At 42.1% G+C, this 14,477-nt stretch overlaps 2 protein-coding genes across 4 annotated transcripts in view; one reads left to right on the plus strand and one right to left on the minus strand.

The window, feature by feature from the left end:
* The window catches only part of VEPH1 (ventricular zone expressed PH domain containing 1), a 227,620-nt gene that overhangs the window by 39,450 nt on the left and 173,693 nt on the right, over positions 1-14,477 (plus strand). Inside the window, exon 1 of one of the 3 annotated variants that reach the window (XM_060197602.1) lies at positions 8,199-8,327. The exons of the other annotated variants lie outside the window; for them this stretch is intronic. Within the exon in view, the coding sequence (XP_060053585.1) occupies positions 8,261-8,327 (67 nt within the window). The 5' untranslated portion in view covers positions 8,199-8,260. Of the gene's footprint in view, positions 1-8,198; positions 8,328-14,477 lie in introns of those variants that run through there. 3 annotated transcript variants of the gene reach the window in all.
* PTX3 (pentraxin 3) lies at positions 1,544-8,457 on the minus strand. Its single transcript, XM_007521066.3, has 3 exons — positions 8,133-8,457; positions 7,326-7,727; positions 1,544-2,810 (listed from the first exon to the last, which is right to left on the minus strand). The coding sequence occupies exons 1-3, from the start codon at positions 8,260-8,262 to the stop codon at positions 2,197-2,199; spliced, it is 1,146 nt and encodes a 381-aa protein (XP_007521128.1). The 5' UTR covers positions 8,263-8,457; the 3' UTR covers positions 1,544-2,196.

The raw sequence follows: 14,477 nt of genomic DNA on the forward strand, positions 1-14,477 counted from the left end.
TCTCTATTACTGGAGTACACTGTATAAACCCAAGGATTACTGCCCTTTCTTCCATTTGTCTCTTCTCTGTCCCTCCACTTATAATTCCTATAAGAATAAATGCCTCAGACTTTTTGGCACATTCTTAGTTTGCATCTATTGCAGCCTTGGACTTCTTGAACAGAGCTAATTCATGCTAAATTGCACAAAGGAATTGGCAGCCTGACTAACTCCCTGCTTAGAATCGGGTCCAGTATTTCATCTTCCAGCTGAGTGTTCACATCAGATGGATAGTGGTTAGATGGGGACCTGTATATTCCTACTTTGGCAAACTAGGTCATCTCCAAGGGTCAGACACTGATCTTTAACATCATAGCTGCAAATAATTGTCATGGAAACCTACCAGCCTGGTTCCATGGGTCTCATAGCATGGGGCAAAGCTATATCCCAGTTGGAGATCCACAATGATTCTTGAATTCATGGAGTTTTGCTTCTGAAAGGCACGAAGAACCCAATCCCCTCTTTTACCTGAGAAGGCTTTGACCTAGCACGTTATGATTGGGCCCTCCTCAATCGCTATCCAACAGGCCATGGCCGGTGCGCCGCTATGTTCCATCGCTGGGGAGCCAGAGACAACCCGAACTGCCCCTGCGGCTCCAGACAGACTATGACCCACATAGTCAACGACTGCCACCTCTCCAGATTCAAAGGAGGTCTCGAAACTTTACATCAGGCTCAACCTGTTGACTGGCTATGGAAGAAGGGCAAACGCTAGAAGAAGAACCTGAGAAGATCCAGGAGAGTTATGTAATACATCTAAGGAGAGCCAGCTAGCAAGTTGTTCCCGTAATGTGTGGTGGTATGTTTATTCCCGGCTCTCTTTTGCAAACCTTACAAAGAGGACATAATCTTCAGTTGCTCATGTGGTTTTAGTTGATCGCGCTGTCTGTGGTTAGTACAGCATCCTACTGATGCTCAGAGCAGCTTTGTGATTTCTTGTGCAAGGATGCCTGCACACCCTCCCCACTAAGGAGAGCTTAGTGTGTTCTGAGTTCCCTCCCATCTGCAGAAGGAACAGTCTTGTTTGTTTTCTCCTGCATGTCTGGTCAAAAGTATGAGTCAAGAGCAAGAAACTTTGTTTTATTTCCAGGGTCTTCTATCTCCCCAATAACATCCCCTAGCCATCTCTTGCTGGCAGTGCATGATGCTGATCACTCGAGCTTTTCTTTTCTGTGCTACGAAGGACAGAAATTGTGTGTGTTCACAGAGTCATCTAATTGGATGTGACCTAGCAATAACTATTTATCAATTCCGTGATTTCTTAGCTGAGGAAATAAGTTCAGAGAGATTATGGACTTCTCCAAGATCAGATTGCTTCCTTAATATTTATAGAAAGCCTAAGTTAAAAGCAATATGTGTTTTGGTTTCTAATAGTGCTGTCATTGCTTGCATAACACCTTAGTATCTGAAACTTAATTGCTTGCTTTTAATGTCAAAAGAAAAGTATAAGAAAAGTATGACTGTTGGAAAAAACCTCTTAAATTTAGAGTTAGAGGACATGGGGTAGTTTTACAAATTTGTTTATTTACAGTAGAGCTTTACAAAAATAGTCTCAATAAAATTAATACAAAACCATTTTACAATATAACTTATATACCTATCTTCTCAGCAAATGACATTCGATACACATAAACTACATCCATATTTTGTTAAGTCCCATTAGAGCATAAATATGTTTTATCATCATTTTTTCTAATACAATACAGACCAATAACAATAAACAAAAGACAACAAAGGTTATTTTATTCTTCCATGTAAAATTCATCTCCGATCCAAACAAAATCAACTAGAAAAAAGTAAAACTATTGTTCTTATGTTCAAGAATACAATTCTTAGTTATTTGACAGCTTTATCTGACAGAGATGCACATTAATCTGAAAGCACCACGCATAAAGTCTGGTCACATTACCTCCCCAAAATCCTTCTTTTTAAAAAATGTTTTTATTCATTTAATTTATTTCCAAAACCTCCTTCTATATCTCCCCTTCAGCTGTTTGTTCAGTATGCTGTGGAGATAAATAAAAATTGGTCTTCACTGTCTCCTTCATCAATCTCAAGTGTTCTTTATACACATGGAGGTTTTCAGACCGTCCCCCCAAAGGCATGTGTTTCAGATGTGAGTTTCTTTCTTTGGCTTCAAGTGGAGTTTCACAATACTTAGGAGACATACTGGGCTCCCCCATGAGGCTGAATCTCTGTGACCCCCCAGCCAACCACGTTTCCCCGGATGTGGCAAGACTCAACTCCCCCAGCCTCTCTGATCTCTTCATTGCTGAGGACTCGATCCCAGATGTTGAAGCCAGTGAGTCGGCCAGAAAAGGCTAAGGCTTCTTCAAAGCCGCCACCCACACAGCAGCCATTCTTCTCTTGGCCAATCTGCAGAATTCCTCCCTCAGAAACAACATGACCCCTAGCCATCTTGACAGTGCTAGCCACCAGGTCACCATTCACCCACAAGGACATGTGCCCTTTCTCGGAACTCCAGGTGCTGCACAGATGGGTCCACCTGCCCAGGGACACTACAGTCTCAGCCACTAGTCTGTTCTCCTCACCGCCCACCACCACTACCGTGGACTGATTGCTCAGGTACAGCTGGATCTCATAGGGGTTCCTCTTGGTGCCATAGGAAAACAGCACGGTTTTGTTGAGGACATCGGTGGCTTTAACCCAAAGGCAGGCACTGAAAGACTCCAGCTTCATGGGGATCACCGGATGCACACTTCCAAATATCTTCTTGGAACGCATGGGGAAGAGAATCGCTGTCTCACAGCCTAGAATGGCAAGAAAGTGGACAGGAGGAGAAATATAAATTCACTGGGGATAATTTCTGGCAGCTAGGTGTTTTGGCATATGCATCCAGATGACTGCAATTAGAAAGCAGACACAAAATTACATTGTAACATGAAGGCCTTAGTGTAGTCCCTGTTGACCAGGAAAACAAGACCAAGGAAAGCCAATTGTCTTATTCACTGAAATCTAGAAATGAAGAAGAAAGCAGAGAAGCCCAACTGTCCAGCCCAAAAAGTAATGAGAACTGTATTTTAATAACTACTTCTCCCAATTCATTAATTTTCTTTGTTATGAGTATTTTTTTAAATAAATCACTATGCAATAACTTCAGTGGCACTATCATTTTCATAAACATATCATTATCATAAACAGTGGCACTATCATTTTCCAGAACTGAAAACTGGATGTTTCACTATCCTGGACTTCACCATGTTCTCTAATAAAAACTGAAATTTAGTAGTCAGCTCATACTAATTAGTGACTATGTACATGCATCTTTAAGCAAAACTTGAGGACAGCCAGCCTGTTGATGAACACATTTTGCCAGACCACATGTTGTGAGCCTAGCAGAGTCTAGAAATTGACCTTAGAAAGACAACTGCATTATTTATGAGAAAGATAGGAGGAGAGAGAAAGAACCAGACATCACTCTGGCACATGTGCTGCCGGGGATCAAACTCGGGACCTCATGCTTGAGAGTCCAAAGCTTTATCACTGTGCCACCTTCTGGACACAACAACAGTGCATTAACAGTGGTAAAGAACTCATTCTTCAGCACTGTGTGCCAAATACTGTGCTGATCACCTTTTAGGTCATTGCTAATATTCACATCTACCCTTAGGAATCATCTTGCTGTGCCCATTTTTCAGATGAGGACACTGAGGCTTAGCATGCTATGTCAACTGGTGATGATGACAGAATGGGTAAATAGTGAAGCCAGAGCTAAACTGTGGGCGAGCCTCTAGCAACCCACTACACTGCTTCTCAAGGGTAGCAGAGTCCTGAGATTTGCCTATAGAAGCCAGGATTTGGTTTATTTCTCTGCTAGTTACTTGCAGCTTTTGATGAACCACAAAAATCTCTGCAGACTTTATCTGTTACCCATCTCATTATAAATTCTTCTTCTAACAGTCTGCAAAACTGTAGAAGTACACAGAACCCAAGAGCAGAGGACACCATGGAAATGCTTTAAACTCTGTCCACATGTTTGTAAATACTTGAAGTAGTATCAAAAAGAAAAAAAAAAAAAAAGAAAAACGTATAAAAGGGTGAATTTTTCTAATGGACCTGGTGGAGAATGTATTTCAGTGAAACAGCATTTGGGAGGAGATTTTCAAACTTGAGGACTGGGAGCTAGTGAGCCCCCCATCTCTGTCCATCTCCACATCTCCAGGCCATGCACAGGGGAGCAGGAGTGAGAGCTTCTAGATGTCTCTGGAAAACAGTTTGCCAAAACCTTCAACAAGTGAGCAAGGCTACTTTGTTCTAGCTTCATGTATGGTTGAAAGACCAAATAAAGGATTTTTCATTTGATTTAGGGCTTGGTATTTACTTTATTACAACGGAAGAAGATTTATCCTAAGATAGCTTTATTTTGGGTGAAATAGCTCACTTGGCTAGTGTCCTGCTTTGCCATGTGCATGACTAAGGGTCTACCCTGGCCCACACTGCATTAAAAGAAACTTTGGTTCTGTGACCTTTCTCTCTGCCCCTCTCTCCTCCTTTCTCCCTTCCCCCCTTCCTCTTTGCTATCTAAAATACACAATAATAATAATGATGGAAGCGTCATTTCTTAAAGATGTGCTTATTTAATGAAAGCAAGAGGTCAGAACACCAGTCTGGCCTATATAATGTTTGGGATGGAGCCAGTGGCCTCATGCATGCAAGTCCTGTGCTCTACCTGCTGAGCCGCCTTCTGGACCATAAATAAAACAACTTTAAAAAAAAAAAAAGCAAATTAGTAGAGCCATAATAGACAAACTGGTGAAAAGACAGAACCTGCAGGGACCAAATATTTGTGTAAAAATTAGTAATCTTATTTAAATACCTACAAGTAGCTGAAGGGTCGACTGTCAAAAAATAAAAAAGCAAAATGAAAAAAACCAGATGTGGACCTAGATTAAGTCAAGGAAGGTATTGAGATTCAGAAAAATCCTATAAAAGTAACCACAATACAAAAGCACAAAACCAGTTGCTGTCACAGTTTAACATTAAGTTTCTCACCAAATAATCTGAAGATTTTTTTAGTTTTTTTTTTTTTTAATGAGGCATGGGCTCTTTTTTTCCAATGAAGCTGGTGGATGCATGTTTCTCTCTGTGTTCATTAAATCAAACAAAGCTCATAGCACAAAAGACCACCATATGCACAGGTATTTGAGATAGTCTCTGTAATGTTTCAGTGAAGTAGTGTTCGGAGTGTGCAGACTGCAATCTAATTAACAGACTTCCTGTTTAAATAGGCCCAGACACTCAGGAATGCATTCCAGAGCCTTCCCTGATTGCCTCTCAGAGACTGAGAGCTCCCCTCTAGCCCACACTGGCTGTGGAGTTCATGGAATGGAACCAATGGCTGAGGCTCTTGATACCACTTTAAAATGTCAGAAGCTCTCTCCTGAACTGGATTTTAACTAGTAAGACTTTCTGATTATATTATCAAAGACCAAACAGAATTAAAACCAGGTTCATAGGAAGCCAATGGCAGAATGATTAGACATCCCTTAGGAACTAAACTGGCAGGAAACCAGAGCATATGGGTAAATATAGTATTGGGTATGCCATGAAATTAACATTTTAGAGTTAGAATACATCCCTCTTCTACTCTTGACTAATATGCAGAGGAAGGTGAAGATCAGCATTAACTTCTCTCTCTCTCTTGCAGTAGTACAAAACCTTTGTATGATTTTTAAGAAGCACTTTATCCATTACACAAGGCACAAAATTATAATCTGCCCCCTTATCACTTACACTGAGAATCTATTGCATATTTGGTTCTACCTTTTTCTTCCTCACTCTGAAGCCTTATTTAGTATTTAAAAGGGTATATTCTACATTGACAAAGAGTCCTCAAGTATTTAGGAAAGACTAGTATTCTAATGTGGCTGTTATAAGTTTAAATGAATCGTGACCTCATGCATCCTTATAATCCTTCCTCCAATGCCATGCAATAGTAGTTCTTTTGTTGGCATCAGAGGGAAGGATGTCATTGTTTGTAATTGCTTTCATTGTCTGAAATGCATAGCAAAGTTGTAAGCTATGTTTTCTCACCTAGGACGCAGGTTTTCAAATCTAACCCACATGTGATCGTGCAATCACCATTTCTTGGAAATTCTGACTTACAAAGGTGTGTTACTTGCCTCCAAATCTCTTTATTCTTGTTAACCATCTTTAAAGAGTATTATTTTGGGCCCACCTGTATTAGGGGATGCATGTAGTCACCCTGGCAACTTGCACCCACTTTGCACCACCTCTTTCCAGTTTGGCTTAGAGACCCCAGAATCCTGGGGTGGAGCCTGGGTTCATACATCTGACTGTTCCACTTTGGAATCCTCAGCTGCCAGTTTATCCCAGACCATACACACTGCGACCCACCTCCATGATTTTGCGCTAAAGCCTCAGCCCAGTCTCAGGAATTAACACCGAGTTCCCTTCAAAAGATCAGACTTCCAACCACTGCAGTTTTCAATGGAGGGGATGAGGACACAGCACTCTGGTGCTGGGAACCATATGGAATTATACCCATGTTATCTTATAATTTTGTAAATCACTACTAAAAAAGAGAAGGGGATCAAACTCCCCTTCAAGAGACGGTGGGATCCATATGCTGGGAACCATATGGAATTATACCCATGTTATCTTATAATTTTGTAAATCACTACTAAAAAAGAGAAGGGGATCAGACTCCCCTTCAAGAGACGGTGGGATCCATATGCTGGGAACCATATGGAATTATACCCATGTTATCTTATAATTTTGTAAATCACTACTAAAAAAGAGAAGGGGATCAGACTCCCCTTCAAGAGACGGTGGGATCCAGAGGATAAGAACAGGGTGGCCCGAGGGTTGGAGGGAGTCTCTAAAAATGAGTCTGGGCCCCGAAATAGCGCGGGGGGGGGGAACCTGAGCTCCCCCAAAGGGAGGGCCATGCTAAAATTAGAAAAAATAGAGATCCCTGTGGGAGGGAAGCGGGATTGTGACCCGCCAACAGAGCAAAAACCCTTGCAGAGCCTAGGGGGGTCGAGTGGCAGTACAGGCCACTGCAAATCTATTTCAAGACTGGTGGTTTCCCCTACAGTGAACCCTGATTCCCTCAGGGCTGAGGAATAGCTTACAAAGCCAGGATTTCAGCCCTGCGTGGTGTGTCCGAGCTCCTAGGCTAGGCGTGGAAACAAGAGGTCTAAGCGCTTGTGTCCCCCGCCCCCTTTCCCAGCTCCCCTAAAGGACTACGGGCCCGGGCGCTCAGCCATACGGGTGGAGCAAAGCTCCCTTGGGGTCCTTACCTGCCGGCAGCCAGTGCCGCGCCACCCAGCCCCGCAGCGCCCCCAGGTCTGCGCGCGTCCGCTGCAGCTCATCCAGCACAGCGCCCAGGGCGCACCCCGCGGGCTCCCGGCGCTGCGCCTCCGCGGCCTCCAGGCGCGCCAGCCTGCGCCCCGCTTCCCTGCTCGCCAGCAGCAGCTGGTCGAGCGCGCCCGTCAGGCCGGTGTCCACTGGGGCGGCCGGTGCGCACGGCCTCGCCAGGCCCCCAGCCAACCGGCTCAGCTCGGCGCGCAGCCTCTGCAGCTCGTCGTGCAGGACGTGGTCGGTGGCCTGCAGCAGCATGCCCTCGCGCATCTGTGAGTCCTCCAGCATGATGAAGAGCTTGTCCCACTTGGAGAGCTCCTGGCGACAGTCGCACGGCGTGGCTAGGATGCAGACAAGCACATGTTATGCACTAACCCGAGGATCTCTTGGGCGCGTTTTGTAACGAGCTGGTCTCCCTCTGGTGGTCCCCGGTTAACTGCCTAACCCAGCACCCCACTTTCCATTAAGGGGACGTCCGAAAAAAGTATGTTCCCTTCTAGGGAAACGGAATCTATGAACAAATGTCGGTTTCCATTAAGTCTAAGAGATTGCCTTTTATACACCCTCAAACCGGGTGGTTTTTATATGACCACCCAAGAATAAGTCAAGTAAACCCCACCCCTAGTACTTCTCTTTTTTGCAAACTTTTAAGCTCATCTCAACTACAAAATATATGCATAATATTTAGACCCAAAGAGATGGCTGTGAAGTTGGGGTTAGCAGGGAAACTGTTAAAACAAGCTTACGGTCCTCAGTGGGCTGGAGTCCATTGTCTATCTCATTGTCCAGATTCACATACATGAGCTCGTAGTCATCGGAGTTCTCCGCGGACACTGAGGACCAGAGAGCACACAGGAGCACGGTGGGGATAAGCATGACTACCAAGAAAGGTCTCCCCGAGTGCCGGCAGCAAGAGGCTCTCCAGCCAGATGGAGCTGAAAGTGAGAGGCGGGCGCCCGGAGCCCGTAATAAATGCTGGGGAGTCTGAATGCGATGAATGAGTAATGCGGGTGGCACCGCGGCCCGGGAGTTCCGTGGATTTGGGGGAGGGGGCTAGCGAGGGTGGCGCGCCTACATTGAGCAACCCTAGACTGTAAGTGTTAGTGCAGCAGTCAGATTGATTGGAGGAGGGTCAGAGGGGAAAAGGAGGGGGAATCCGGCTAGGATTACCCCCATAAGTGTTTCTCCTAGTGACCGGAATCGGTGTCTCTGAGAGATGAAGTGAGGGGAGGAGTTGGGGGAGAAATCCCTCAGCGGCTACAAGTGCGGAAAAACGAGAGCATCCTTCCAGCATCGTGTGTGTTTTCGTTTATTTCACAACCCCTCTATGTGTAGAGCGCTTTCCTCACTTTCCCTTTGTGTTGTTTTACAAGGCTGAGCTGTGAAAGTTGGGCAGTGATTCCAAGATAAACTAACTTTGTTAGAATTTCAGCGACTCTAGAAGCCAAGTTCACTCCAAACCTTGGAGAACTAAATACATTTACAAACACAATTTCAAAATGACAACACAGCAAAGTTGCTTCAACCCAAATGAGGAAGAGTTAGAGGAAAGACAAAAAAAAAAGAAAAAAAAAAAAATGATTGGGGGAGAGTTTCTTTTCATAATGTGAAAATTATATTATTCTTTTAGAGTCAAGGGCCATTTTAAAGTAAACTTAGGGATTCCACTTCAGCTTTATATTTTGCACAAAGTACCAAGAAACATGCTTACATTGCAGTATCAAGCATACAGATGAACAAAGAGAAATGTCCTGGGGCAAAAGATGGAGAGGGAACAAAACACAGAATGATAGACCTAAGAGCTATTGCCAGGGGCTCCCTAAAGGAGGAGGGATGATGGGTGCTTTTTCGAGCTGTAAATCCACGTTTTCTACTTGTTCCTGTGGGTGCAAAATTTAGACCAGGATGGGGAGTTTGTTGAAACCCTCACCCAGAGCTGGATCCTCAGAGAACTTGGTGTTGGAGTTCAGTGGGCCTAGCCCTTCTGTCTGCTCTAATGTGGGAAAGTGAGAACTTAGTGAACCCTCTAAGGTCCCTCAGAGTTTTTGACTTTGGATCTGCCCTACACATGTTTGAGATTTAAATGTAAACTAGTTGCTACTGAAAAAAAATACACACTAAAAATATTTAAGGATATGAGGAAATAATCCACCATAAGTGAAAATCAGCAGAAACTAAAAAGGTTTAGACATCTCTCCTATGTAGATATCTCATTCTGTCTGAAGAAGTTGACCCAGAGTGATGAAGCCCCAGCAACAGCTAACTGACTAAATACATGGTTTGATATGCAAAAAATATAGACTATTGGCAGAGTTTTGACAAGAAAATTCTACCAAACATTCTAGGAACACATCAGATGTAAGATGTTTCTGAGAATAGATTGTGCAGAAATGCATTAAATTCTTTTTATGTCTAGTCAGTATGATTATAAAAAGGCAGGGACAAGAAAGGAGAACTGCAGACCAGTCGTTTAAGAATATGGATATGGGGCTGGGGAGACAGTTTAATGGTTATGCAAAACACTTTCATGCCTGAGTCTTTAAGGTCCCAGGTTTAGTCCCCAGCACTACAATAAGCCAGGTGTGTGTGTGTGTGTGTGTGTGTGTGTGTGTGATTAAAATAAATATATAAAATATTTTTAAAAGAATATAAATAGGAAAGCTCTAAATAAAATACAATCCAAATAGATCCATAAGTATATGCATAAAATATATCATAACCAAATTGAGTTGATCCAAGACTGTGAGCTTGATTATATACTAGAATGCTTACTATTAATTTATTAAAATAATAGTTTAAATGCAAAATCAGATTTCAATAGATGCAGAAAAATTAATTAATAAAATTTACTCTCATTCATGATCTCATTAGGAAATAGGGACTTAAACTAGTAAAATGTTAATGCTCATGGGAACATATGCATATGTAGTGAATTATTTGAAATATATTCTTTTAAAATATAAATAACAAAAGGATACCTATGAATGCTAGTTCTATTCTTCAAAGTAATAGAGACTCCAGTTAGTAAAACAGGACTGAGGGAGGGAGGGGTGGAGGGAGGGGGAGGGAGAGAGAGAGAGAGAGAGAGAGGGAGAGAGGCAGGCCTAAGTAATAAGAATATGAAGAGGGGTGAAAAAAACCCCAATTAGTTAGTATGCATTTATTAGTTAGACAGTCATTTGCTGCATAACATTGTTTCAGTAAATGATGGACCACGTATGTGATAAATGGTGGTCCCTAAATTCCCTCTGCCTAATGATATATCATACAGAGCCATCACACTGTTGTACTATTATAGCATTTTACATTATTAGTAGTCTCATTTCTCTTGATAGTATCATTTCCCCCTTGTGTTTGATTTAATCATGTTGTTGTCTTCATCATGGCTCCTGAATGTACAAAATCTATTGCTAATGTTTCCAGTAAGAGGTCACAATGAGTTATTGACCTGAAACAAAATTATAAGTGATTATGCACAATACTGATAGCTGTTGCTTGCCAGTCAAGCATGTTTCATTCCACCAAATTAAAGAACAAGACAGAATGTGATGGATGTTGTTAAAAGATCTACTTCAAGATGACCTCACTAATGTGTCCTAGAACCTTACCTCCCCAGAGCCCTATTCCACTAGGGAAAAATAGAAACAGGCTGGGAGTTTGGATCAACCTGCCAACATCCATGTTCAGCAGAGAAGCAAGTACAGAAGTCAGACCTTCTGCCTTCTGCACCCCAAAAAGAATATTAGTCCATACCTCCAAAGGAATAAAGAATAAAGATGCTTCCAATAGAAGGAATGAGATATGAAACCCTGGTGGAGGTGGTGGTGGTGCTGGTGGTGGTGGTGGTAATTGTATGGAATTGTACCCCTGTTATCTTACAGTTTTGTTAGTCATTATTAAATGACTAATTTAAAAAAAAGATCTGCTTCATTGAAAACAAAGAAACACAAAAATTCTGGAAGGGTGTACATCATGTATGGGAAAACTTCTGATGGAGTTCATTCTGAAGATCAATCATAGACGCATACCCCTCTCAGCACCAAGAGGATCACAACCAAAGCTGATGTAAAGGCAACTAACAAAAAAAAAAGCAAAAAATCAGTTTACCTGTAGATAAACTGATTCACCTGAGAAGGAGTGGAATTGCTCATCAGAACAAATCTTCCATATGGTTGAAACCTCTGGAAACAGTTACTTGAAAGAACTTCATCCACGAGGAGGTCAGGTCAATGAATGACTTGGTTCTAAGGCTTGTATGGATGGGCAACAGTCTTACTTGAGGTAATGTTGTAGGCTATATAGTAGAGGCTTTTGTAGTGTAGCATGAGAGAACCCCAAGCTTAACAGTGTCCTATCAGAGTAATTAGAAGTCATGGATGCCCAAGTCCCTCTTCTTCCAAAATCATGCTGCTGAATGAATCAGGGAAGCAAGAAAATTTACCCTGGGTGCACATGAAGGTACCAATTAGGCCATTCCTGGGGATTTGATTCAAGAGTCCTGGGTCCTGGAATACTGTGCAAAGCAGTACACTATCCAAGTGAGCTATTTCACCTGAAATAAAGCTATCTTATGACAAACCTTTTTGTTTGTTTGTTTGTTTGTTGTTGTTCTAAAGCTAATACCTAGTTGAAGACTAAACAAGAGGATAAAAACTTCAGGACAAGGGAAAGAACCTCAAAGAACATTCACAGTGGAGGCAATAAAAATAGCTCACTTGGGAAGTGCATTGCTTTGCCATGTGCTTGACCCAGGCTCACACCTGGCCCTCACCACACTGAAGGAAGCTTCCATGCTGTGGTCTATTTCTTTCTCTGACTCTCTGCCTTCTCTGTCTCTATAAAAAAATCCATAGTAAAAGTTTAGCAGACCTCACAAACTCCTTTACAATATGAAAACACGGACCTAGCACCAAAAGGTTTGCATCTCTAGAGGGTACACACGCAGGGCATTATCTGCTTCTAAGAAAACCTATGATGAAAGAAAGAGAATGAGCAAACCATCAAGGACATATTTCTATAGAGTAACACCTCCTCAGAGGCTCCTTAGCTATTTGTTAGGCCATTGTTATCACAAGGGGTGACAGCTCCTGCGATTATCCCTGCAGACTCTCCCATGGGACAAGATGTAGACTGGAGGACAGTGATACTAAAGATCACAACCCTGTATAGGCCTAGGCCAGTGTGTGTTTGTCTTCATTTTCATAAAAATACTTTAAAAGTTTAATAATAGAAATATTTAGTGGTCTGAGAGATGGCACAGTGGATAAAGCATTGGATTCTCAAGTATGAGGTCCTGAGTTCAATCCCTGGCAGTACATGTACCAGCGTGATATGTTTTTCTCTTGCCCCTCCTTTTTCTCATTAATAAGTAAGATAAAATTAAATTAAAAGATAATGTTCAATTAAAAAAAAGTGTTGGGAGTCAGGCTGTAGTGCAGCGGGTTAAGCGCAGGTGGCGCAAAGCACAAGGACCGGCATAAGGACCCCGGTTCGAACCCCGGCTCCCCACCTGCAGGGGAGTCGCTTCACAGGCGGTGAAGCAGGTCTGCAGGTGTCTATCTTTCTCTCCTCCTCTCTGTCTTCCCCTCCTCTCTCCATTCCTCTCTGTCCTATCCAACAACGGCAACAACAATAATAACTACAACAATAAAACAACAAGGGCAACAAAAGGGAATAAATAAATAAAATAAATATTTTTTTAAAAAGTGTTTAAAAGAGTAAGCCTTACTTTATGGCTTGAGGCCATAAAGAGATATGTATGGTATGATACTACTGATACAAACATTTAAAGCATGCCAAACATTGTGAAGTGTTTACTGATAGATACATATGCAATTAAAATATTAAACTGGTTGGCAAGATGGTAAATGCTAACTTGAGGTTGGTGACTGCTTCTGGGGAAAAAGAAGTTGAGGCTTAGGGCTAAGGTTTGATGAAGCTGCTCTCAGGCACAACAATCAGCTGCAAATGACTAGGTGTTTTCCCTTGAAAAGCTTCTCAGTGAGTTCTCCACCAAATAACCTTACACCAGTTTCATGTCTGCAGTTCCAGTTGAAGCCCCATTTATCTGGGCATCTTCAGCAGTGGGTCAGTATATCCACATAATTAAGTTGTATGATCTAATTTGCTATGTGTATGCTAGGTGTTACATTTTAAATTTCTGATCCTTTAAAGAAAAACTCTTACTAAGAATATACAGAAAACAAAATGAAACAATGATTTTCCATAGACAAGACACTTTGCAAAAGAAAACCTGAAGGTGAGTCAGGCAGTGGTGTACCTGGTTAATAATACAAGTTACAATGCGCAAGGGTCTGGGTTCAAGCCCCTAGCCCCCATCTGCAGAGAGGAAACTGAGTATTGAAGTAGTGCTGCAGGTGTCTCTCTGTCTGTCTGTCTCTCCCTCTCTTCCTCTCTATTTTCTCCTTGCCTCTCAGTTTCTGGCTGTCTCTATCCAGTAAGTAAATAAAGATAATAGAAAAGATTAATATTTTCATTACCTTGTACTTTGTGAGCATATGACTGTGTTTTGTTTGGGAGAGATACTACAAACCACATGTGAAAAAAAAAGCTATTCTCTTTATTCCAAAACAAACAAACAAAAAAATCCCCACTCTATTTGATCTGGAATTACGCTTCATGAAATGTGGTCGCTGATGTTCTGAAAATAATGGACTTCTTTCTGTAATCCTTCTGGGTAGTTTTTCTTTATATGTGAGCAGTCCCACTCCATTCAGCAAAGTATGCACAGATCCCACTGATGCTTAATTGATTCTCTCTGTTTCTTCTATACACAAAGTCAAAACTGAAGTAAACCAAGGCAAGACAAATCTCGTTCAAGAAGTCCCTGAAAACTAGTTCCTTGGAAATATTTCAGTATTTGAGAGGATTGTGTGTGTTTGGGGCGGGGGGGGGGGGATTCATACCAAAAAGTGATAAGCAGATGTTTCCCATATGTTGTTTGTAGATAAGCCCCTGAAGTTTAGGTAATATTTTTCCTTGAGGTTTTGCCATTTTAAATCCAGTTGTGCAGACACACTTTTGAGGCAAATCACATGTGACAAACAAACTGAATCCAAACTTGCCTTAAA

This window comes from Erinaceus europaeus, chromosome 9 (assembly GCF_950295315.1).
Source record: "Erinaceus europaeus chromosome 9, mEriEur2.1, whole genome shotgun sequence".
NCBI lineage: Eukaryota > Metazoa > Chordata > Mammalia > Eulipotyphla > Erinaceidae > Erinaceus > Erinaceus europaeus.

Excerpts from the sequence above, each read along its gene's own strand:
- PTX3 (XM_007521066.3), bottom strand. The coding sequence starts at position 8,262 with ATGCTTATCCCCACCGTGCTCCTGTGTGCTCTCTGGTCCTCAGTGTCC. Across the intron at positions 7,728-8,132 it reads ACTCCAGCCCACTGAGGACC|CCACGCCGTGCGACTGTCGC; the intron begins GTAAGCTTGTTT and ends TCTGCATCCTAG. Across the intron at positions 2,811-7,325 it reads GCGGCACTGGCTGCCGGCAG|GCTGTGAGACAGCGATTCTC; the intron begins GTAAGGACCCCA and ends TTGCCATTCTAG.